Source organism: Acinonyx jubatus, chromosome C2, assembly GCF_027475565.1.
Source record: "Acinonyx jubatus isolate Ajub_Pintada_27869175 chromosome C2, VMU_Ajub_asm_v1.0, whole genome shotgun sequence".
NCBI classification, from domain to species: domain Eukaryota; kingdom Metazoa; phylum Chordata; class Mammalia; order Carnivora; family Felidae; genus Acinonyx; species Acinonyx jubatus.
In genome coordinates this window covers 151,619,137-151,642,121 of record NC_069384.1, presented here as the reverse complement: position 1 = coordinate 151,642,121, position 22,985 = coordinate 151,619,137, and the positions used below count along the sequence as shown (strand labels likewise).

The 22,985-nt window shown below is 45.0% G+C and overlaps 1 protein-coding gene across 4 annotated transcripts in view; it reads left to right on the top strand.

Annotated features, from left to right (window-relative positions):
* STAC (SH3 and cysteine rich domain) overlaps positions 1-22,985 on the top strand; it is a 137,181-nt gene that overhangs the window by 94,708 nt on the left and 19,488 nt on the right. For all 4 annotated transcript variants that reach the window (XR_008298088.1, XM_027040622.2, XM_027040621.2 and 1 more), the window contains exons 6-8: positions 4,311-4,389; positions 14,882-14,946; positions 16,672-16,760. Coding sequence is in view for 3 of the 4 variants with exons in the window: in XM_027040622.2 (XP_026896423.1) it covers positions 4,311-4,389; positions 14,882-14,946; positions 16,672-16,760 (233 nt within the window). In the remaining variant the exon portion in view is untranslated. The remainder of the gene's footprint in view (positions 1-4,310; positions 4,390-14,881; positions 14,947-16,671; positions 16,761-22,985) is intronic.

Genomic DNA, 22,985 nt, shown 5'->3' with positions numbered 1-22,985 from the left:
ATCAAAAGTGCCTTTTGTCTCTGTCTCCAGTGCTGGAGGTTTGAATCCCACCATCTCTCACCCAGATTATTTCCAAGAAATAGCTGTGTTCCCCTCTTCCTTTCAAGTCTACTCGTATCAGTACCTCCAGATTTGTCTTCTTTTGAAGAAATTCTTTGTGCAGGGTTCCTAGTTGAAACACTGTATTGATTTGCTTATGCCCAGACTCTAGCATGGCATATGAGGCCTGTCACTGCCCTGAAGACCCACCTTCCCTTGAACGCACCAAACTCTTTGGCACCTCCATCTTAGGACTTGCCGTTCCCCTAGTTGAAGTTCTTTAAGACCAACTTGTTGGTCTTTTTTTTTTATACAAACCATGAAGAGTTCTCAGACTCCCCGAAGCACGATGAATTGCTCCCCGCCTGGATCTTCAAAAACTTCCTTTCTTATAGGATAGAGACAATTGAAGCATAATTGTCTGCTTTTGCCTCTCTTTCCAAAATTACAGACCCAGCGACTAGACATCAGGGCTCTCTGTTCCCTAGTCATCTCATTATACCGGGGGCTGGCACCTCCATTCCCTAGTCATCTCATTATATGGAGGGCTGGCACCTAGGGGGCACTCAGGAAATGCTTGAAGAATTAACAAGGGATTCTTCAAGGCTGACCTCAGAACCCTCAAAGATACACGCAGCCTCTCGTTACTCATGTTCCCAGCACTGAGCACACTTTGCAGCTCTCTAGGTAGCCACGTTCTTCCCAGAGAACTGGTTGCTTTCTGGAGTTTTGAAAAAGTTGATTTGGACGCTTTTTGCCCGTGTTCTTGTGTTTTTCACGGGGGAGAGCATTTTTGGATGTCCTTATCCTTTATTCCCATTCACATCGCCTGAGTGTTGCTGGGCCTTGCCCACATCTTGTTTCTACCTCTGTGTAGACAACATCTCTCTTCCAGGTCTGGGTCAGGTGCCCTTTCCCTGGGCGCCCAGAGCAACCAGTTCATGTATCACAGTGATTTGCAGATTGCTTGGTATTTTGCACTTTCGTGTTTCATTTTTCTCTCTCCTTCAACTAGACTAAGCTGCCCAAACACAAGGACTCTCGATTGGCCTCTAATTTCTATTGTTTTATATCACCGATTCTCAAACTTTGGGGGGAGGGGGAGTATCTGGATCCACTGAAGAGCTTTGTAAAAATATAAAGAGCAGGGCCCTGTCCTGCTGCAACAAGCCTGGGGCCTCTGTGTGCTTCATTAGCCCTCCGGGTGATTCTGATTACCACCCAAGTTTGAGAACCACTGATCCAGGTACAGATCATGTCCTTAACCCCACACACCATGTGGCATCTTCTTTGTTAGGAGAGTGAGAAGGGCCATCGCTGCCACTAAGGTGCTTCCCCCAAGGCCACATCCACCCCTTCCGAGTCAAGACTTCTGTCCAAAAGAAAACTACAAACTGCTCCGGCCAGAGTGGAGGGACCCCCGTCCACTTTACCTGCTTGCTCGCATGGGCCTTTCTCAAGTCTCTGGTGACAGCCAGCATATCCTCAGTCCACGTGCAGCACGTGTATCTCCCATGCTTGGCTGATACTTGCACTAGTGGAAAGGCAAATGGAAAACCAGCCCAGGGAGGCAAGAGCAGACGGGGGGCTCCCCAGAGGTGGCCCCGAGGTGGCCGCACCAGCAGCACACGGCTGTCCCTGGCCCCTGCCGTTCTGAACTGTGCTGAACGCATGATGAGGAGACCCCCTCAGAAACACTCCACCGTAGGCAATGAACATAACGTGTCCGCCTCCATATTTTTTAGTCATGGTAGCAATGGCAGGACCATCAGGGAGACAACTTACGGATGTCCGGTTTGCTTTTCTGTCTAAAGTGGTTTTGTTTCTAGCCATGTCTGGACCCTACAGCCTGGTTTCGAGGGCAAAAGCCATGGTTTTCTGCATGTCAATAAGGTATCCATTCATCACAGCCCATTCCAACTTCCTGCCACCGGCTCTGTTGGGAAATTTTCTCGGAATTGTGCTCTCTGAAGGCGTCGTTCTCAGAGCTGCAGGGAGACAAAGACAGATCAAATTGTCCTTAAGTATCTGTCACTCCCCTCTTTCCCCAGAGTCCACTTTGCCTCAATGAAGAAAACAGAAACAATTGATCGATACTTTAAAATGATGTTGCTTCCTTCCTGCAGGGTCACGTGGTAATGAACTTCAGTCGCTTGCCTTCCTTGCAGTTCGTTATGTCCTAGAGCTAACATATTCCCACATAGCAAAGCTCTGTCCCACGCGTTTATTGTCTTCCAGAGCTGTCGAAGCACCGGCTTTACTTTGTAGGCAAGTCGCTGCCTGGCTGTTTCGAAATCATTATGTTTCCTTTAATGTGCTTTCAAATGTCCTAGGGTATAAAAGGCTTGATGGCTTGGGAAGGCCAGCAGAAACCAGATTCAAAAACTTTCTGGGAGTTGGTTGGCTAGTGTGCGAACACTCTTCAGTTTCACCAGATTAAATTAACATAATAAGAGCAACTTTTGGTCAGAAATAGCCTCAAAGGAGCAGGGGATGCGTGACTTAGAGACCCCGTGACATCTGTGTTTTTTTCTTCTTTTCTGATGTGTCATGAAAGTAAGAATGGCTGGGGAAAAGCCTAAAGCTAAATTGTGAGAAAAATCAGTCTCTAGAAGGTGATGCTAATGTGCTGTAGCCCCCTGGATGGGCTGGGAAGGCAAACTTGTTCCTCTCTGTTAAGATACAAACAAATTGTTTTAAAAATGTGACTCTCCTCTGAGGCCGCCTGAATTCCCCTTTCAAAGAGGAGGGAGCCAGGCAGATGAAAGCTGGGGCATCGGCAATCAGGGGTACGCTCCTAAGTGTTCAACTGGCAGCTGGGGCTGGTCTCTGATCTGTATCATTGGCCAATTTCGGTGGTGTAAATACTCCCACCCAGGCCTATTTCAGGCCCCCAATGGGATGGCCATGAAGGCTGTCACCAGCCCATGTGAGCCGCTGCCCCACATCGCTGGAGAAAGCACAGTGCATGAGCTCTGGAGACAACACGGGAGGTTCAAACCCCAGCTCCAGCACTAGTGTGGGACCTGGAGAAGAGTTACTGATTTCTCCCTGGGCTCCACATCCCTACCTGAAAGGTAGGTCTAGCATAGGATTACTGTGAAGAATAAATGGATAATATACATATAGAACATAAAACAGCAAGTGGTAAATGATCAGTAACCATTAGCCACTTAGAGGAGATGTGGTTGTTATTTCTGTAACCTAAGCAGGTTAGGTTGACCAGCTATAAGCTATAATGACTATAGCTTCTCGTATTAAAAGAAGAAAAAAAAAAGAAGGGTATTACATAAACAATTTTGCAGCAAGGGCAATAGCATTTAACTCGTATCTAGGTAATGCATCCCTCAATACTCCATCTTGTTCTCTATAATTAATACAAATCTTCCTCAACGTACAGTGGGGTTACATACCGATAAACTCATCATAAGTTGAAAATGTCACGTCAAAAATGGACCCACTACACCTAAGCTCCGGAACGTCACGGCTTACTTAGCCCGGCCCAACTTTAACGTGCTCAAAACACTTCCATTCCCCTACAGTTGGGCACACTCATCTAGCAAAAAAGCCTATTTGATAATGAACTGGTGACTCTCTCATGTAATCGATTGGCTACCGTACTGAAAGTGACGAACAGAATGGCCATGTGGACACAGAAGGGTTGTCAGTGTACCTGTTGTCCACCCTTGTGATCAGGTGACTGTCCTAGAGCTGTGGTCACTGTTCCGCGTCACCAGAAAGGATCATCCCACATAACTCCAGCCCGGGGAAAGATCCAAATTCAAAATTCGATGTACAGTTTCTACCGAATGTGTCTTGCTTTCGCACCATCGTAAAGTCAAAAAATCAAAGTCCAACCATCTTGGGGACTGCCTATATTTAGAACTCACCTACAAAAGAGCTCTAGTTTTAGTGAGAATTTGACATGACAGGGTACGGGCAGGACTTCTGAGTTCTCTCTGTTGTCTCTTCCTGGGAAGAAGGCTGACTATGACCTGTGCATCTAGACATTCATGCAACGCTCACTGAGCGCCTATCATGTGCCCACCCCCTGAGCCCTGCAAACACACCTGCAGGGAGCCATGGTGCCCACGAGGGAACACACACCCTTTCTAAATTTAGCCAAATAGACTGGACAGCAATGATTGGGTTCTCAATCATTGAGAATCAGGCAAATTCTTCCTTAGTTCTTCTACTGACGTCAAAATCTGTGCCCAGTTGGCCCACCGAAATGATTTTGTTCATTCCAGCTCTTCCCTCTTTTCTCTAAGACTTCAGATCTCGTGGAGGTTCCTGAAGAAGCTGACGGGCCAGGAGGCGGGTATGACTCACGAAAACGCAGCAACAGCGGTGAGTGGGGGGCGGGCGTTGCCCCAGCACGAAAGTGAATCACACTGTGCATCGAGGTCTGCGGGCAGGGAGTGTTGACTGCCAGGTGTCTTCCTTCTCTGCTCGCTCTGGAATTCGGTCTTAGCAAGTGTTCAATATTCTGGAGGCAAACTGGGCATAAGTACCGATGGACTTCCTTGATGTGACTGCGACGTTCCCTTGAGTTCTGTCTCCTGGGTTGTCATCCAGGACTAAGTGCGGACTTAGCTACATTGGGGTCCAGGAGTCACTTCTGGACCTTTTTGTTAATGCATCATTTCCCCCACTGACCTACATTAGATGAGCAACCTATTCTGGAAGAAGCTACTCCCCGACACAGCTGAAGTACCTCATACCAAGGGGGTGGTGGTACCAGGCGAGTATGGACCTCCCATGTGGCTTCTCCCCAGCAGAGATAACGAACACGCAAAAACTTCTCAGTATGATCTAGCCATAGCCAAACGTTCCGTATTAATAGTACTTAATTTTCTAATAGCTTAGGCCTTTGTTACGATAATTTCTAAAATTTACATGGAATGCTAACTACGTATGTTGCTTGCTAACATTAAGAAAGAACATTAAGCCAGAGTTTAAAGAAACAACCAGCTCTTATGGATGCATCTTGCCGAGCCTCTCTGATGCCGAGCCTCTCTTAATCTCCACTCACTTATGCAAAAGGTATTTATGAAGTGTTTACCATGCCCTGCAAAAGTACGTGAGTCACAAAGCTGTCCTCAGGGTGGCTCGTGACCTAGCAAAGTGGTGGGTTCTGATTTGCGTTGTTAACCTGGGCTGAATGCGTCCTCCGGGGCGGAAGTTATCCCCGCCAGCTCTCATCCCTGCATGGGAAGCACGGGGACGTGCTGTCTTGGGTAGATCTTCCACTTGACTAGTTGCCTCTGCCTTTGCCAGATTGGGAGCAGAAGGTCTGCAATCAGCCCTCCGTAACTGCTTTATCAGCAGCTGTCTTACAAGCTATCGCTTCTGCTTCCTTAGCTCCAGGAGTTCATTTATGTCTCTTCTCTAGTTAGGACGGTGTTTCTGTGATTCCCTAGGGAGAATCCTCCACGACTCCTTCCTAAATACGCATCAGTGTTCACCAGAGCCCCCCCCTTACCAAGCCCGCTCACATCTGCTAAAGCTCACTGCTAGGGCAAGGATGCTCTGGCATCATATGGGGAGAGTGGCACTTTCGGATCAATGCGGACGTTCACTGAGCGCTTGGTAGCACCATCGGAGAGACAAATCAGACGGTGCCGGCCGCCAGGGGAATGTCACGGCCGGGCAGTGATGCCGCAGGAGTCTGTCTAGCAGTGCGGATACAGCCACTGAATTTGGTCAGCAGCCCCGGACATCTTCAGCAGCTGAGCACAGACCCACCAGACGCTGGTATTAACCTAGACCTTCATTTTAAGACTTCTAGTCTGATCAGCTGCTCTGTCCTCTGAGCCTCACTTCCGCCCCCATCGCTCACTGACACCAAATCGCCAAATTGCCGATGGTCTGCTCGTCACTAACTGCACCGGATGTATTTGGTCCTCGGCCCCTCCTCGCTCTGGAGGCTGACCGCTGAACTTCACTCAGCGGTCCTGTGGCCTCCAAGCCTTGCCCTAATCTCTCCGTCCCCATCTCCTCCTTTCCGAAACGAAGATAATGATAATACCGAATCCATGAGGTGCTGTGGCCGTTAAATGAAAGAACCAGGGTAAATAACTATTCCATACATCGATGACTCTGAAATTTCAGGCTCCTTGCTGCCCCCAGGTGCATATCGCCCGCTGGAGTTGGCCATCTTGCATGTGAAGTCGACATCGTAACGTTAACACGCCCAAACCGGACCCTTGGTCCCCTCGCCCGCCTCAGCCACGCCATCTGGCTCTCAGTTGTCTCTGCTCAGTAAATAGGAGCTCCACTCTGCTAGTTGACCAAGTCGAAACTTCTGGCATCAGACTTGACTCTGCCCTCTTGGCCAGTCTCCTAGCCAGTCTGTCAGTACATCCTGTTTTCTCCTCTCCACAGTCATTCCCAGCATGTACCCACCCCTTACCTCCCTGCCTCAGGCATCCTGGCCAGTGTTTCTGGCACTCTTGCTCACCCATTCCTCAGTAGTTAAGGTCTCTATTTGCCCCGGGGATTCCTCAAAAAGTGCTCTTCAGTAGGTTTTTATAACACGAGGAGCTATATTTAGGAATCATCCAAATGAAGCATGTTGCTTTTAATCAATCCACCATGAGGTCATCAAGTGTCAGAGGGGCAGCCTAGACCCTCACTGCTCTCAAGTGTGGTCCATGGGCCAGCAGCCTGGGCATCACTTGAGAGGCCGTTAGAAACGCAGCACCTCAGGCCATTTCCAGAGCTGCAGAATCAGAATTTGCACACGAATCTTATTAAAGTTCAAGAAGCAGGATAAGAAGTCATTTAGCCCAACTCTCTCCCCTCCAACACACACACACACACACACACACACACACACACCCACACACACACACACACACACACTGTATAGATAAGGAAACGGAGGCACAAAGTAATACACTGAAAGACACAGTTGAACAGTTGCCATTTCTTTTCTGTTAAGAGGCATTTTCAGAGCCTTATTCAAAGAAATCTGTTGGAAGAATTTAGCAAGCAATAAACCTCTAAAAAGCTTTGGAGATCTATTAACTATTCCTTTGATCAGCAGGAGCTTTCTTTACAATGTGCCCTTGGAAGCTAGAGGGATTAATTATGTAGCAGTTTGCCTCAAAACATTTTCCTTTGATTGGATTTAATCCCCTGTCCATGCAATTTGGGAAACAACACAGAGAAAACAGTCTGCTTGTGTATCCAGGCGGCCACCGGCCTCCCCACGGCCATGGCGAGGAGGGTGCTGGCTTTTCAGAAGCAGTGCGTGGCTTCCGGTCACAAGCTGTTCTGTGCGACATGTTTCATTTGCGTTCTAAAAAATACACAGGGCATACAGATACTGTTTCTGCCAGCCAAGAGTCATGTCAAAATCCTTGAGGAAGATTTCCAAAGGCACCTTGGAAGAGGGTACTCTTCCTACCCCTTTCTTCCTCACGAAGCGTAAGAAGTCTCTGTGTTCTCTCTCATGGAAGACTTTGGGAAAGTCTGGCTGTCTCTGGTTGTTGTTTACAACCCTGCTTGTGGATGCACCAGAAATAGAGAAGCCCGTTTCAGCTCGAATAACGCCAAGTAATGATGTTACCCGGTGCCTTCCATAACTGCATTTCGGTATGACTCCATGTGGTTATAGCTTTCTTGGAAGAGAAGCAGAGGGAATAGAACATAATTAAGACAAATTCCTAGAAATATTCTTTAAAAAAAAACCGGGTTAGTCACATCCACTGGAGGATATCGCAAAGCCCCACGGTACCTTACTTTTCACTAAAGCAACGAAATTTTGCCCGGAAGGGAAAAAAGGCAAGCTTGGATTTGGAAGATTTATCCTTGCCTTTAACATGTGCTGGGGTTTTTGTTTGTTTTGGCTTTTTGATAATTTTTTAATGTTTATTTGTTTATTTTGAGAGACAGAGAGGGAGGGTGCGCAGGGGAGGGGCAGAGAGAATCACAAGAAGCTCTTCTCTGTCAGTGCAGAGCCCTTACACAGGGCTCCATTTCAGAAACCACCAGATCATGACCCGGGCTAAAATCAAGCCTCAGACACTTTTAACCAACTGAGCCCCCCCAGGCGCCCCTCACACGCCCTGGTTTTATCTCTCACATTTTGGTTTGTCACCCAGAAAACGGAGCAAATATTTCAATGGCTTCCTCAGCAGATACCTAGAATCCAGATGTGCGGTCTCTCCAGCAGGTTAAGGTCTGTTTAAAAGCAAGAAGGACTCTCTTTCCGGCTATGTGGAGGGCTGGATGTTTAGAGAAATTTTTTCCACTTTAGCGCACGCCTCAACTTGCTGGGAAAAAGAATTTAAAAGAAAGTTCTAGTTAACGCGTGGTGGAGCTGGCAGCAAAATAAGGCAATTCGTTAGCGTCTAGAAATAACAATAAAGCAGGAATCCAGAGACATAAGCGGGTGAAGACCGGTGTTTACTCTGCACATCCCCGGGGCCTCAGACTGAGGAAGAAAAAGGCCCATGAGCGGTCAATAGAGGACAAAACCCGATGAGCAGGCAGAGCGATAGGTGTGATGAGAGGCCCTTTGGGAGAATGCCGACACCCCAAAGTAAGTACCTTTAGCGACACCAGGAAAAAAGAACGCCCTGCAGAGGAATTTAGTAAAGAAAAATGCTACATTGACCTTAACTCGCGTGGGGAAGAAAAGGAAGAAATGGGGGAGGAGTAGGAAGGAAAGAAAAAAGGAAGCAAAGGAAGGAGGAAGCTCTTCTTACTTGGGTTGAGGGCCTAAATTCGTACTACCTCTATGGGCAAAGTAGAATAATGTAACATTTTAGTTTAATTTGTTTAAAGCGGCCCACTCGGATAAATGCACCAGGCACTTGGCACAAGTAACCCAGATGCCCTCTGAAGTAAGAGAATTTAAACCCCAGACCTGAGAAATTTCCAGAATTGAAATTTCTGTAGTTTCAGAATTGAAATACACCAAGTATACGTGAAAATGAGCCACCATGAGTAAGAGTGAGCTGAAACAACTTTTTTTATGATCAGACTGGTCAGAGATTGTCTATGTTGGAATTATCAAATAAAGAAATATATAACTACATAGCTATATGTATTTAAAGGTATGAAAAATGGACTAGAACGTATAACAAAGGAGTAGGACACCATCGAAATTGAACAGGCAAATTTTAAGAAAACCAAACAGAACTTTTAGAAATTTAAAAAGAGAGAGAGAGAAATTTGATTGTTGGATTCGCTACCGTACTGGATATAGCTGAGGAGAGAATTAGTGCTGTGAAATACATAGCCAAAGAAATTGCTTAGAGTATAGCCAGGGTGACAAAGTGATAGAATTCACGACAGTAAAAGAGACACAGAGGATGAGCAAGAAAGTCCAATGTGCATCTAACTGACACTTTAAAGGTACATAAAGAGAGAATGGGAGAGAGACGATGTTCATGAAGATACTGGTTAATATGTTTCACAATCGATTACAGCTACCATCCCTCAAATTCAGAAGATTTATACTGAGACCATCCTAGCAAAACCGCACAATTTCGAAGGTGAAAGAAAATGCAGACCGAAAGATCACCTGCAAAGGAATGGAACCACATGGAGAGTAGAACGGAACCTTCAGTAATCTGGGGGAAAAAAGTAACTCTTAACTTAGAACTATAAATGGAACAGCCACAAAACTGTCTTCCAATATACGTATTCAGGCAAAGGCTGTGTCTCCACTGCCATGAAGAAAGACCAGCTCAAGAAATTTCACAGTGATGTACTTCAGAGGGGAAAATGTGATCTCAAAGGAGGGACTGAGAAGCAAGGAATGAAGCACAAAGAAAGAACCAAGTGAACATTGGCCACGTAAAAAGATAATGTTAGCAAAAAGCTGTCAGTAAGACATTAACTGAAATACGAGACATCTCAGTGAGAAATGGGCATTCAAAGATCCTTGTATGAATTGGAAGGAAATGAAGGGTACTATTTCACTTTAGGTTTTGTTAAGTAACATACACCTCGTAAAATGTTGAGTAGCCACCAGAAGATTAAAAAAATAGATTCAACCGTATAAACTAAAAGAAAGAGGGAGAGGGGGCACAGAAACAAAGCATACTTCTCTCTCTCAAAAATAAATAAACAAATAAATGTGGAAAACTACACCTATTTTTTTAAATTTTTTTTTCAACGTTTATTTATTTTTTTGGGACAGAGAGAGACAGAGCATGAACGGGGGAGGGGCGGAGAGAGAGGGAGACACAGAATCGGAAGCAGGCTCCAGGCTCTGAGCCGTCAGCCCAGAGCCCGATGCCGGGCTCGAACTCGCGGAACGCGAGATCGTGACCTGAGCTGAAGTCGGACGCTCAACCGACTGCGCCGCCCAGGCCCCCCTACACCTATTTTAAAAGCTCCTATGGGCAAAAGATTGCATAGCTGTATTAATGTGTGGAAAAATGGACTTTAAGACCAAAAAAGCATTACTAGAGAAAAAAATTATCATTACATGATCATGCCTACTTCACCAGCAGACACAAATTCTAAACTTACATCTACTTACTGTACAGCCTTAAATGACAGGAACTTAAGGAGCAGTTGACAGAAACATTAGGGAAATTGACATTCCCCTTTATAGTGAGAGGTGGTAACATGCCTCTCAAGTCATTGGCAAAGCAGGTGCATAAAAAGATTCAGGATTTAGAGGATCTGACGACACATTTGACAATCGTAATTAAGTTAAAAAGGGCACTCCATCTAACAAATGGAGAATTCACATTCTTTTTAAGTACACACAGAACAATTATGAAATTGATTACCGGCAGACCATAAAGTGAGCTTCATAAATTTTTACAGAATTAATATGAGATAGAATATATATTTCTGACTATCATGCAGATGAGTTAGAAACCAGTAGTCAAAAGATACAGAAGCAACCATAATTTAGGAATTTAAAACATACTTTCAGAAAGCTCATGTGTCAAAAAGGAATTCATGATAAAAATTGGAATATGCTGAAAACTAAGTCATAATGAAAATACTACATATCAAAATTTGTGAGATGTAGCTAAATTGTGACTAGAGTATTTAGCTTTGAAAGTATTCCATTAAACAATAAAAAGGCGGGGGGCCCCTGGGTGTCTCAGTTGGTTAAGCATCCAACTCCTGATTTCAGTTCAGGTCACGATCTCACGGTCTGGTCTCGTGAGATCAAACCCTGCATCAGACTCTGCATTGAGCGTGGAGCCTGCTTAAGATTCTCTCCCTCCCGCTCTTTCTGCCTCTCCCTCACATGCATGCCTCTTTCTATCTCTGTCTCAAAAATTAAAAAAAATAATAAAAATAAACAATAAAAATTAAAAGGCTGAAAAGCAAACACCTGAGCATCATACTTAAGTCAGAAAAAAAGATATAGAATAAACCCCCAAAAAGCAGTAGGAAAAGGATAAAAAGGTGGTAAGAGGAGAAATTATCAAATGACACAGATAGGTTAACCAGTTTTAAGGATAGTCCTTAAAAGAGGTAAATAAAACTTACAATCACAATTTTTTTAAGAATAAAAGAGAGTGATGAAGCAAAACGCAATAATAAAAAAGGATGAACACAACAGAGATTGAAAGGAAAATAAAAGACTCCCATGACCAACTTCATGCCGATAATTAAAAAAAAATTTTTTTTAAGCTTATTTGTTTTGAGAGAGACAGAGCACGAGTGGGAAAGGGCAGAGAGAGGGAGAGACAGAGAATCCCAAGTGGGCTCCACATTGTCAGCTCAGAGCCTGATGAGGGGCTCGAACCCACAAAGCTGTGAGATCATGACCTGAGCCGAAACCAAGAGTCAGATGCTTAACGGACTCAGCCACCCAGGTGCCCCCCAATAAATTTTGAAGGGGCAGATACCAAGAAACATATCAGTGACTAAAGTCTGACCTAGGAAGGAATAGAAAACTTGAGAACTTGAATTGGCTTCTAGTCACGATAGGAACTGAATCAATATTTTAAATTTTGCACCCTGAAAATACGAGGCCCAGACAAACTTTATAAGTAAACTCAACCAAACAGATAAGGAATGGAGAATTTCCAGATGATGTGAGCTCTTTCAGGGACACGAAAAGTTGCAGAGAAGAGGGCTGCCCCTTTCTTTTAGTTTATGAGGCTAGTTTAATACTGACCTCAAAACCAATTGTTCTTGATGAAGAAAAACCACTGGCTATTCTCTGTCATGAAAAAGGAAGAATATAGGAAAGGAAAAGAGGAAAGTCTTTTGGGGAGGTGGCAGAAACTAAAGATTCATTTGCTTCTGTAATATTAAAAAATACGCCTTCTTGAGGCCCCCCGGGTGGCTCAGTCAGTTCAGCGTCTGACTTCGGCTCAGGTCATGATCTCAGTCTGTGAGTTCGAGCCCCATATCGGTCTCTGTGCTGACAGCTCGGAGCCTGGAGCCTGCTTCAGATTCTCCCTCTCTCTCTGACCCTCCCCCATTCAAACTCTGTCTCTCTCTCTCTCTCTCTAAAAAGTAAATAAACGTTAAAAAAATTTTTTTTCATATGCCTGCTTAATGGACATATTCTTTGAATAGTTGTCATGGGTGAAATCAGTAACCAATTTTTTTTTTTAATTTATTTGGTTATTTTAGAGAAAGCACAAGCAGGGGAGGGGGCAGAGGGAGAGAGAGAACTGGAGAGAGAGAGAGAGAGAGAGAGAGAGAGAGAGAGAATCTTAAGCAGCCTCCACGTGCAGCACAGAGCCCAATGCAGGCCTCGATCCCATCACCCTGGGATCATGACCTGAGCCGAAATCAAAAGTCAGATGCTCAACCGACAGAGCCACCTAGGTACCCCAAATTATTTTTAAAAAAACAAATTTAAAGCACTAAATGTAAAAAGCATATGGTGTATTTGTAGTAAAATAGTTACCTTTTCCTTATTCTTTTCCCCTCAAATCAATGTCTTAGAAGTAGCCCACAGGAATGGGTTTTAAAATCTTTTTTTTTTTTAGGGGCGCCTGGGTGGCACAGTCGGTTAAACGTCCGACTTCAGCCAGGTCACGGTCTCGCGGTCCGTGAGTTCGAGCCCCGCGTCGGGCTCTGGGCTGATGGCTCAGAGCCTGGAGCCTGTTTCCGATTCTGTGTCTCCCTCTCTCTCTGCCCCTCCCCCGTTCATGCTCTGTCTCTCTCTGTCCCAAAAATAAATAAACGTTGAAAAAAAAAAATTTTTTTTTTTAAATCTTTTTTTTTTTTTTTTTTTTTGCAGTGTTATGCTTTCAGTCATATAGCTGAAAATACATTTGGGGTCACTTCAAATAATTTGCAGCATAGTTCACAAAAATGGTACACATTTTGAACCAGATGGCTAATCGATATTCAACAAAAAGCTACAATAATGTGAAATTGCAAAATTGTAAAGCCGGTCCAAACTGTTATGTACCCTATGTAGTCTCCCTTTGTATCTCCAATCAAGAATTCTCTAGAAAGATTTTCTGCTCTTTTCATTCAGATATCCAATATTCTTATAGAAGTATCCAGTTTTATGCTTATGGGATCAAATATTTACCCTGAGGCTTTAGGGAATCACATAATACCAGGGAAAAGTGTTGTTGGCCTCCATTCAATTCAAACTAGTCAGGTAACTAGCCAGGTACCGAGGCAGAGAAGGTCCATAGGATCATTTCCACTTACCTACAAACCAGACTTCCTCCAATGACTGCATATTTATGTCTAGGCTTCAAAGGAATCATAGAATTTTCCTGCACAGGCTCTGAAACTACACTGTGGAGAATAGACATTTACTAAGCATCACTACGTTTACAAAGGCTCTTGTTCTGAAGCATGTTTTCTGCATCACAATTATCGAGTGCATTGGAAGGACCGTGGAAGTGTCAGTGCGTAACCGAAATAGATTATAGGGCTTTCTGTGGTGTGTTTCTCTTCCTTTACTGGTATTTTTTAAAATCATTTGAAGGGAGACCAAAGGGAAGAATAAAGCAGCAATGTGTTATTTTTCAATGTTAAGTCACCTAAGCGGTAGGTTAATTTAGACACCAAAATTCCATTGTGCAAACTTGGAAGCGTTTGCCACATTTTTGTTTGAGGCAGATCCACGCGGTGAGGATAAGGCCATCACACTGTGTCACTGAGGTAAATGTGGCTGACCGAACTAGCTAAGGCAGAGCCCTCCCCCCAGTACCCATCGAGCACCTCCCATAGCTGTGCCTGTGGACAGTGAACCGTCCTGCCCATTTTGGGAAGCTTTGTTCTTTACTGAAGACCGCAGAGTGGCTGCTTACGTGCGAAAGGAAGAGAAGGACGTATTTCAAAACAAACTAAATGAGAAACCACTGTTTATTTTTTATCCCAAATAACAGCCCCAGTGCATTGGCAGTAAGAGATGGGGGACATATTTTGAAGTTTAAAAGCTAAAACTTGGATGTGCAAAATAGAAAATAAATAGCTATCAGGAAACTGGAACCGACACATTGGAAACAGATAGAAGAATCTGGTATTTCGAAAAGGTAATTCGAGTGCAGTTAGGCCATACCTCCCCCACCACTCCATTAACCTACGAGTTTCCTACTTTCGACAGAGATGAGTAACATTGTTTCAAGGATGAATGAAGGGCGTTGCCAAAGGAGGCCAAGGGGCGGACAACCAGTTGCCAAGTTCAGGAGCGTGCTAGCTGGCATGTGCCGGGGTGTGGGCATGCAGAGAAGGGGGTGCAGAAGGCCACCTGGGAAGGCCGGGGAAGCATCATGCGGGAGGTGACAGGAAGGCAGGGTCGCTGAGGATGAGGACAAGGCAGTGAGGAGTAAAGTAGAAGCTGTTGAACAGGGAATACATAAACCACGTCTTCCAAGCACGTTTCCAAACCATTCATGAAGCACCTGCTTCTTCTTGTCTCCTACAGTGTTTACTTATCCCGAAAATGGCACTGACGACTTCAGAGACCAAGCAAAGAACTTACACCACCAGGTATTTATGGCTGCGTTAACCTTAAACAATCATTCTACCAAAAACGACATATATGGGTTTCTTCAGAAACAGCAGGAAATTCCAGTGCGGGACAAGCTAGCTAGGACAAAACCACGGGCAATCCCACCCAACAAAGCAGAGAACTGCTCTCCTAGGGACCAGAGGGGGAAGTTGGGAGGCTCTTATAGAGGAGAAGTCCACCGGAGAGACCTGGGAGCTCTAAGCGTAGTAGCCCGTCGTTGGCTGAGCCGAGACTGTCTCTCATCGGTTGGGCTGTTAGCCTGCCTTCCTCCTTCTGGGATTGTCCGAGAAAAGAGACCAGGCAGGGTCCTTAGATCACACTGCAGATCGCCACCTAAGTAGGTTACGAGATCAAGATAGTAGGTCTAGAACAGGATAGAGTGCGGAATGGGAGACAATAACCTAGCCTAATGCGCCATGGCACAGATAGCGTGACAACTAGAGAGCGCTAAACAGAACTGTCGCAGTGCATCAGAAGTAGAAAGGATAAGTACTGTGTTGTATACTTTTTGTTTCTATTGTACGTGTTACATACAAATTGACACATACTATAAAGTGTGTAAGGTACACAATTACGGAATCTATTATGACCATATTTTATAGTATAGAAGTACATATTTATTCTATTTTATTTCATTTATATATAACATATGTAATTATTATATAATTAGAAAAGGATAGACTAGGACAGAAATGTATATAGCATAAGGTACTCTTGAGCTTTGGATGCAGAGTGAATCAGTTGTGTACAACTTCTGTTTATGTCTGATATATATTGTATATATTTATCATATTATGTGTTTAAATAGATTATACAATAGTATATCACATATATAATCTAATATGCACATAGTAATATGTTAAATAATGATATATGTATATATTACATATGCCATGTTGTGTATTGTTACACAAGAGTAATATTACACAATTATATTTTACATATTATATAATTTACATTTATTGCATATATTGTATATATTATGAAGTATATGTAGCATTGATGTTCATTTGGATAATAATCATGGGTAATATTTATATACCGCTTGTAAGACTCTTGTATAATCTCTAAGTTGGGGACAACAATTGGGGGCTGTTGGGAGGTTCAAGTATGCTAATGCATGTTAACATAATGCCTGGCACACAGAGTAAACTATCAGAAGGGTAGTTTTATTATCATTATTGCAAGGTTCATAGGAGATGCTGATTCTATGATAGCAACTAAATCAAGCTGATGCCAAAAACCATGTTTTTTCCACAACGTGCATGAACTAACTGCCAAGTGGATATACCTTAGCCCCTTTGATAGGCTAGATACCAAATTTTAGGCTAATTGAGGAAGTGAAATCCATTTGAGGAAGTGAAAGTTGTTTACTACTCTTCCTATGTCCCTGTTTCTATAAAGCCAATATTCCCCTTCTTGGGCCCAAACCTGGCACCTCTCGTGACCAACTATAGCAAAGGAAAAATTCATTTGAAGAAATTTGTACTTATTTCTGACAAATGAAAGCAAACCTAGCTAAGAAATGTACAATAGACCTCTGGTGGAAACAAAGCCTTTAATAATGGTTAGATATTTTAACATTTACAATCCGTACGCTGGAATTACGTTGCATTCACTTACTCATTTTCTAGTTTCTTTCTTCTCCCAGTTTCTTCCTCCTTCCTTCTCTCATTTTTTTTTTTTTTAATTTTCTCTCTCAGGGATCTCTTTCCAAAGAACCATTACAGATGAACACCTATGTTGCCTTGTACAAATTTGTACCACAGGAGAATGAAGATTTGGAAATGAGGTAAAAAAAAAACAAAAACCTTTTTTTTAAAGAAAAACTAAAAAGAAAATTTAAAGTCCATGTTTTTCACGTGAAAAAAAGAATGAAGCAGTGATTCTCACATGTCATTGTGCATCCAGTGACCCGCTGTGCCGGTTAGCAGACGGATTGCTGGGCCCTCTCCCTGCGGTTTCTGATTCTGCAGGTCTGGGGGGGCACGAGGGGAGGGCTTGAGAATTTGCATTTCTAGCTGGTGGGCAGGTGGTTCTGATGCGACTGATCCGGAACCACACTTGAAGAAGCATGGTTCAGCGCATCATCCGCAGAACTGCCAGTGGGTGTTTTCGTGAAGCTTGAGCGTCCAGTGCGCTTGGCATCCTGGGGGGTCTAGTAGGGAATAAAAAGACATGTACGTCCCTCCAAATGAACATAGATTGAAGGATCAGACTCCAACCACGCGTGGAACCTGCGGAAGAACAGCAACTCCCCACCGCTGCCCACCCTGAGCTGGGCTTTTGTTTCATGGTCCCTCCCAGTTCATGGCCACTGGGAGGAGAAGGTGGGATTGGGGTCCCTCATGAAATCTGAAACTTTCTCCTGACCGGTTTGTGTTGTTCCCGTCTCGGGGGTAGTTCAGCTGGAGTCAGTGCCGCGTTCACATCCTACTTGTCGTGTGACCTTGAGCAATTTTACAAACATCTCATTACTCTGATCTCCTTATTTATAAAAGAATAACAACGACCCCTGCACCCTGAGTTATTTTTGAGGATAAAATGGATAAGCTTCAGAAAGCATAGAGCACAGTGCCTCGGCATTGGAAACACTCGGTATCTGGTGGCGATTACAGGTTTCGTAACGTGCTGTTTACCGGCTCGTCTCAAAGAAGACGCCTCACTCCTCTCCTGCCTTCACGACCCCAGAACTTAAGGGTTCGGTGCTTTTTTAATCCGAGAGCAGGAGAGAAGGGGCCGCTTGCCTAGTCAGATGCCCCCTGGGAGATGGGCTGTTTCCTCTTCCAAAGAGAACAGAGAGCTCCAGGACGCTGAAAACTATGTCAGCACATTAGAGAGCCAGCCTCCATTGGGAGGGGGACCCCACTTACCCGAATAGCATGCAGGCCAAATTACAGGTTCCCATTCACTCCCCTCGCGTGGCTTCCGGAAGGTGTTGTCTTTCCACCCTGGAGCTCTTTGGGCTTCTCCTCCTCGGGTTGGGCCATTGCCCGGGGAACGGTGCCCCCCACACTTGGCTGAGTGTGGTCTCCCACTTCAGTGAAATCGGCCTCTCCTCTTTCACTTTGCCCAGAGCCCCACAAAAGGGGCTGCCAACAAGGCTCCGGTTGGCCCCGCTTTCCCAGGTTCTACGTGCCATGAGGTCAAGCTCAGCAGCTCGGCTGCCCCCTCGTCCAGCGGGACTCCACAGCTGACGTGTATATCCTGCCGGAGTCTGGGTCACACCCAGGGTCAGCATGGTGTCAGCATTCATTTGCCATCTTCTCCCGAGTGATTCTTGGGGCCTTCCAGAGCAGAGCTCGGGGCCCGAATCCTGGCACCTTAGATTTGTTCAGACAATCGGGCTCTTGTAACCGGAGTTTTCTCCATCGCTCGTTGAGAATCGCCATGCTGAACTCGCTGGCTGGAGCTGTAAACGCACCCGAACCATCAGGCGTCAGTGGGGAGGAGGTGGTGACATTTGCCAAGGGAGGCCCCATTCTAGCAGAGGTATAACAAGCCCTAGAGGTTAGCGCCTGCCGGGGGGGGGGGGGGTCATCCCTGGAGGGGTGTCTTGCCTTCAGCTGACCGTCCACAGTCAACTACCTGCCGATGAAGGGTGATATATATTCACTTTGCAATAAATACAGCGTACCATGTCCTTGAGCTTGCCATTTGGATATCTAGGACTTAAACTGTAACAACTTCCTATTGTGTCAGTCCCACCATTTTATTCTGAAGCCGTCAGATGAAAAAAAAAAAAAACAATTTCAGAGAAATATAGGATGTTATTAGGGTACTGAGAAATGGCGCCTAGCTGCCTGGTGACGGTCATAAATTTTCGTGCTTATTTTAGGCAGTGGCAGGTCATTAAAAGTCAAGTCGTCTGGTCGCGAATCAAACATTTACAGTCTGCTTTGAGGCAAACAGGACTCTTCATTCCCAGGAGTGAAATGCCTGCATTACATAGACTGCAAGATTGGAGTGATAAATCATACTTTCTTATTTCTTTTTCTTTTTTTTCTTTTCTTTCCTTTTTCTTTTTTTTTCTTTTCTTTTCTTTTTTTTTTTTTTTTTCCCAAAAGATTGTGTATTCCCATTTTAAAAGCCAGGCACTGGATTCAGAATGTGTAAAGCAATGCCTTGGGGACTTGGTATGATTCCTTGAATGAACTGGGGCTTCGTGAATTATCCTTTTCTCCGTAAACTGTAAAGTAGGGGGAAAAAATCCTTTGAACAAAATATCATTCTTATCCGCCTGAGTTCTCGTCCAGGGGGAGAACGCAGGTGTTCTCAGGACAGAGGACAAATGAGAGGAAGACACAGGGAAGGTTTGGAGTGTAAGCTTGAGGTCGAAGAAGACCCAACTGGCAAAGCCAACAAGCCGTGGATCAGAGCGGCTACCCCATTGCTTCAGCAATGTTGTTTCTCCTCAGTAACAGGGAAAGCTCTTCTGCCAACAGCTAACCATCCAGACCTTTCTACCAACCTCCAGATTCACATCCCTACTGGCCCACCCTAGGCACACAACAGCACCACCCTCGCTCCCACAAGCCTGCTCCTTGGGGTGAATAATGTCATCGTCTGTCTGCCCGGGCTCCAAGCCAGCCACCAGAGGCTTCCCTTCACCTTGCGTCCAAGATGTATTTAATGTTCAAGTCCGACTCGTTCTCTTTGCCTGAGTCTACTGCAACCATCCTATCTCCATCCCTCCCCAGACTGGGGCTCCAGGCCCTGCCTGTTCTCTGTGTTTCCAGCCTTGCTCCCCATCCCTCCCTTCCCATCCACTTTGGGTGGAGAAGTCACCAAGGTGACAGTACATCGTGCTGGGGGTCGTCTCAACTTGGGACTCAGATAGAATGAACTCCTACCCTGACCCCTCTCCTTTCTAACAATACGACATATTACCTACCTTTCTGAACCTTTCTGTTTTGTCATCTTGAAAATATAATAAGGCTCTCCCTTATGGAATCCCTTTGATTAAATAAAATAACAGTATTTGGTACAGAGTAGGATCTTGATAGTGTTAAGTCCGATCGGTTCTAATCCTCCTCCAGAAGTGGGACTTCCAGTCCAGTCTTAAGAAATGAGAGACAGAGGAAGACAGAATGAGTATATATCAACAGAGATTCGCCGAATGCTTAAGAGAAAAAAAAAAAAAAAAGTGTGGGCATCGCTTGATAAGGGTTTAGCTCCCAGCCAAGTCACTCATTAGCTGTAGGACCCCCCATGAAACCCAGAAAAGTTATGCAAGCCCCTGCTTCTTCACATGTAAAAGGAGATCATCATTATGCCTGCCTTTGGTCTGCTCACAACACACACATCTTTGCTTAAAGGTCTCCAGTGCCCGGGGTACCTGGGTGGCTCAGTCGGCTGAGCGTCTGACCTCAGCTCAGGTCATAATCTCACAGCTCATGGGTTCGAGCCCCACATCGGGCTCTGTGCTGATCGCTTGGAGCCTGGAGCCCGCTTCGGATTCTGTGTCTCCCTCTCTCGCTGCCCCTAACCCACTCACATTCTGTCTCTGTCTCTCTCAATAAGTAAATAAAACATTAAAAAAAATTTTTTTAAAAAAGTCTCCAGTGCCCTCCCATTCCCCTTGGGTGAAGACCACAGTGTTCACAAGGACCTCCAGGACCAGCACAGTCTCATCCGTGGGGACCTCTCCGTTTCGTCTTGTACCACGGTTCCCTCACCTCTCTGATCCCTCCACACTGGCTTCTTTTCTTCCCCAGAAGGACCACACTACTACCTGCCGAGGGATTTTCCTTCCTGCAGGCTGGTCCCCCCGCCACCCCTCCTGTCCACCCTCCATCACCATCACAGGCACCCACATGCATGCATGCCCTCACAGATCTCAGCTGGGATTTCGCTTCCTCGGTACGCCCTTTCCTGATACCCCCAGTCTGGGTGAGATTCCTCTGCTACCTGCTTTCATGACCCCATGTATCTTTCCTTTAAAGCCCTTACCTCAGCTTGTATTTATATATTTCTGGGATTATGTGGTGAACCCCTATCTCCCTTATAAATTCCATGAGAACAAATATCTGCGGTTGCTAACCTACCCATCCGTGTAGCCTGGTTCCTGAAACATAGGAGATGTTTAATAAATACGTCATGAAGAACGGATGAACTAATGCTGTGCCTGGCACACACAGTTCGTGGGCATATCAAGTGCATGATGATATAATGAAACTTATAGAAGAGGAAGCAAGCTAAGCTCAGAGGGCTTAGTCAGGGCCTGTTTCCTGGGGGAGATGGGTCTCGAACCCGTGATGAATATTATTTGCCAAGAAGAAATTGTAGGAAAGGAGCTCAAAGGTTTAAGATGGTTTGGAAGGAGCCCTGCCGAACCCTTACTGGACATTCACAGTTGAATGGGGGACTAAGCCTCAGAAAGGAGAAGCTGGGATGCCACCCCCCTATTCTTAGGGCAGTGAGTACTCCTCTTAGAAATACCATGGTCCCGTCATGGGTCTCCAAATGCTGTCGGAAGGCAGAGGCTTCGCACAGTCTGCTTTGCTACCGTTTCAGTGCAACATCAGCTTCCCTCGTAAATGTGTCCACCATTACCTCCCCAAATGGCTGGAGTTCTCTCGATAACACTCTACCTGTCCATCAGGTGCAGAGCGCAGGGCAGAAAAGAGCAATGACTGGGAGTCACATAGACCTGGGTCCTCCTTCCAGCTCTGACCCTTCCTAGCTGCATCTCCTTGAGCCAGCTACTCAATCTCTCAGGGTCTCTGTTTTCTTCTTCGAAGGGAGACTGAGTATGCAACTAGATAATGTAAATAAAAGGTGGGATTTCATGCCCGGTACGAAGTAGAGTACACAGTATATTTTAGATAAACTTCTCTTAATTTGCATCTTTTCACAATATGTTTGGTGTCCAAGTCTCCTGAACCTCATTAACCCTACCCTAAGGATATATAGTTGCAAAAAACACATTCAAAGGCTCTCTCTGGCCTTTGAGCACACCCAAGGGGACTTGATCCAATTTGTCCAGCAATAAGGAGGCTGTGACACCCTGTCCTTCATCTTACGAGTAGATTTTGCAGTTCCTGGTTTGTAGGCATGACGTTTTACCACTGACATGAAAGATGTGGGGCCGTCGTGCTCTGGATCCCCTAACCATCACAGACCAATTTGAGGTCTGATAACATTAAAGAACACCCCCATCCCTCTGTCTGAGTGTGATGAGCTTGTACAGTAGATAAGCTTCTGTAATTAGTCTTAAACAACTTCCACCAATGACCTTTATTTTCAGAATTTTTAAGAGCTTTGAAAATTACGCTGTATGCACGAACAGCTGAGTACACAAGCAAAGATTTTTAAAGTGCTACGTGAGGGGCGCCTGGGTGGCTTAGTCAGTTGATTCTTGATTTCGGCTCAGGTCATGATTCTAGGATTGTGGGATTGAGCCCTGCATCGGGCTCCATTCTCTTTGTCTCCTGCTGCCCCTCTCCCCCCTCCCCCGCTGGTGCTCTCTCTTTCTCAAGATAAGATAAGATAAGATAAGATAAGATAAGATAAGATAAGATAAGATAGGATAGGATAGGATAGGTGTGTGTTACACTTACCTATGCACATACACTCCCACACACTCACAGTCAGATATACACAAACACATTCATACACCCATGCACACTCGAATACACATTCATACACACACACACACACACACACACATACACTTTGTTAGCAAGACACCACACACCTAGCTTGTTGATGAAAGTGAAGTGTGCCTGTCACATTTACCACATAACCAGTCCTATTCATTACCCAGGCTGATTTGGGATTCAGAAGTCTGCAAAATGGTGTTAGAGCCATTGCTCATTATTCACACCAACGCGCCTTTTAAAAATCAATAAGAATAATTTTTATGGCTTTGGCATGCTGATGTATCATGTAAATAAGCAGCAGATGTAAATAACTCCGAGTAAACACAAGCCCCTAAAATATCTTAGGGGCTCTGAAATAAAGGATGGGGAGTAAATAAAAGACAGAAGGGTTCAGATGCATATTGTAGTGACCA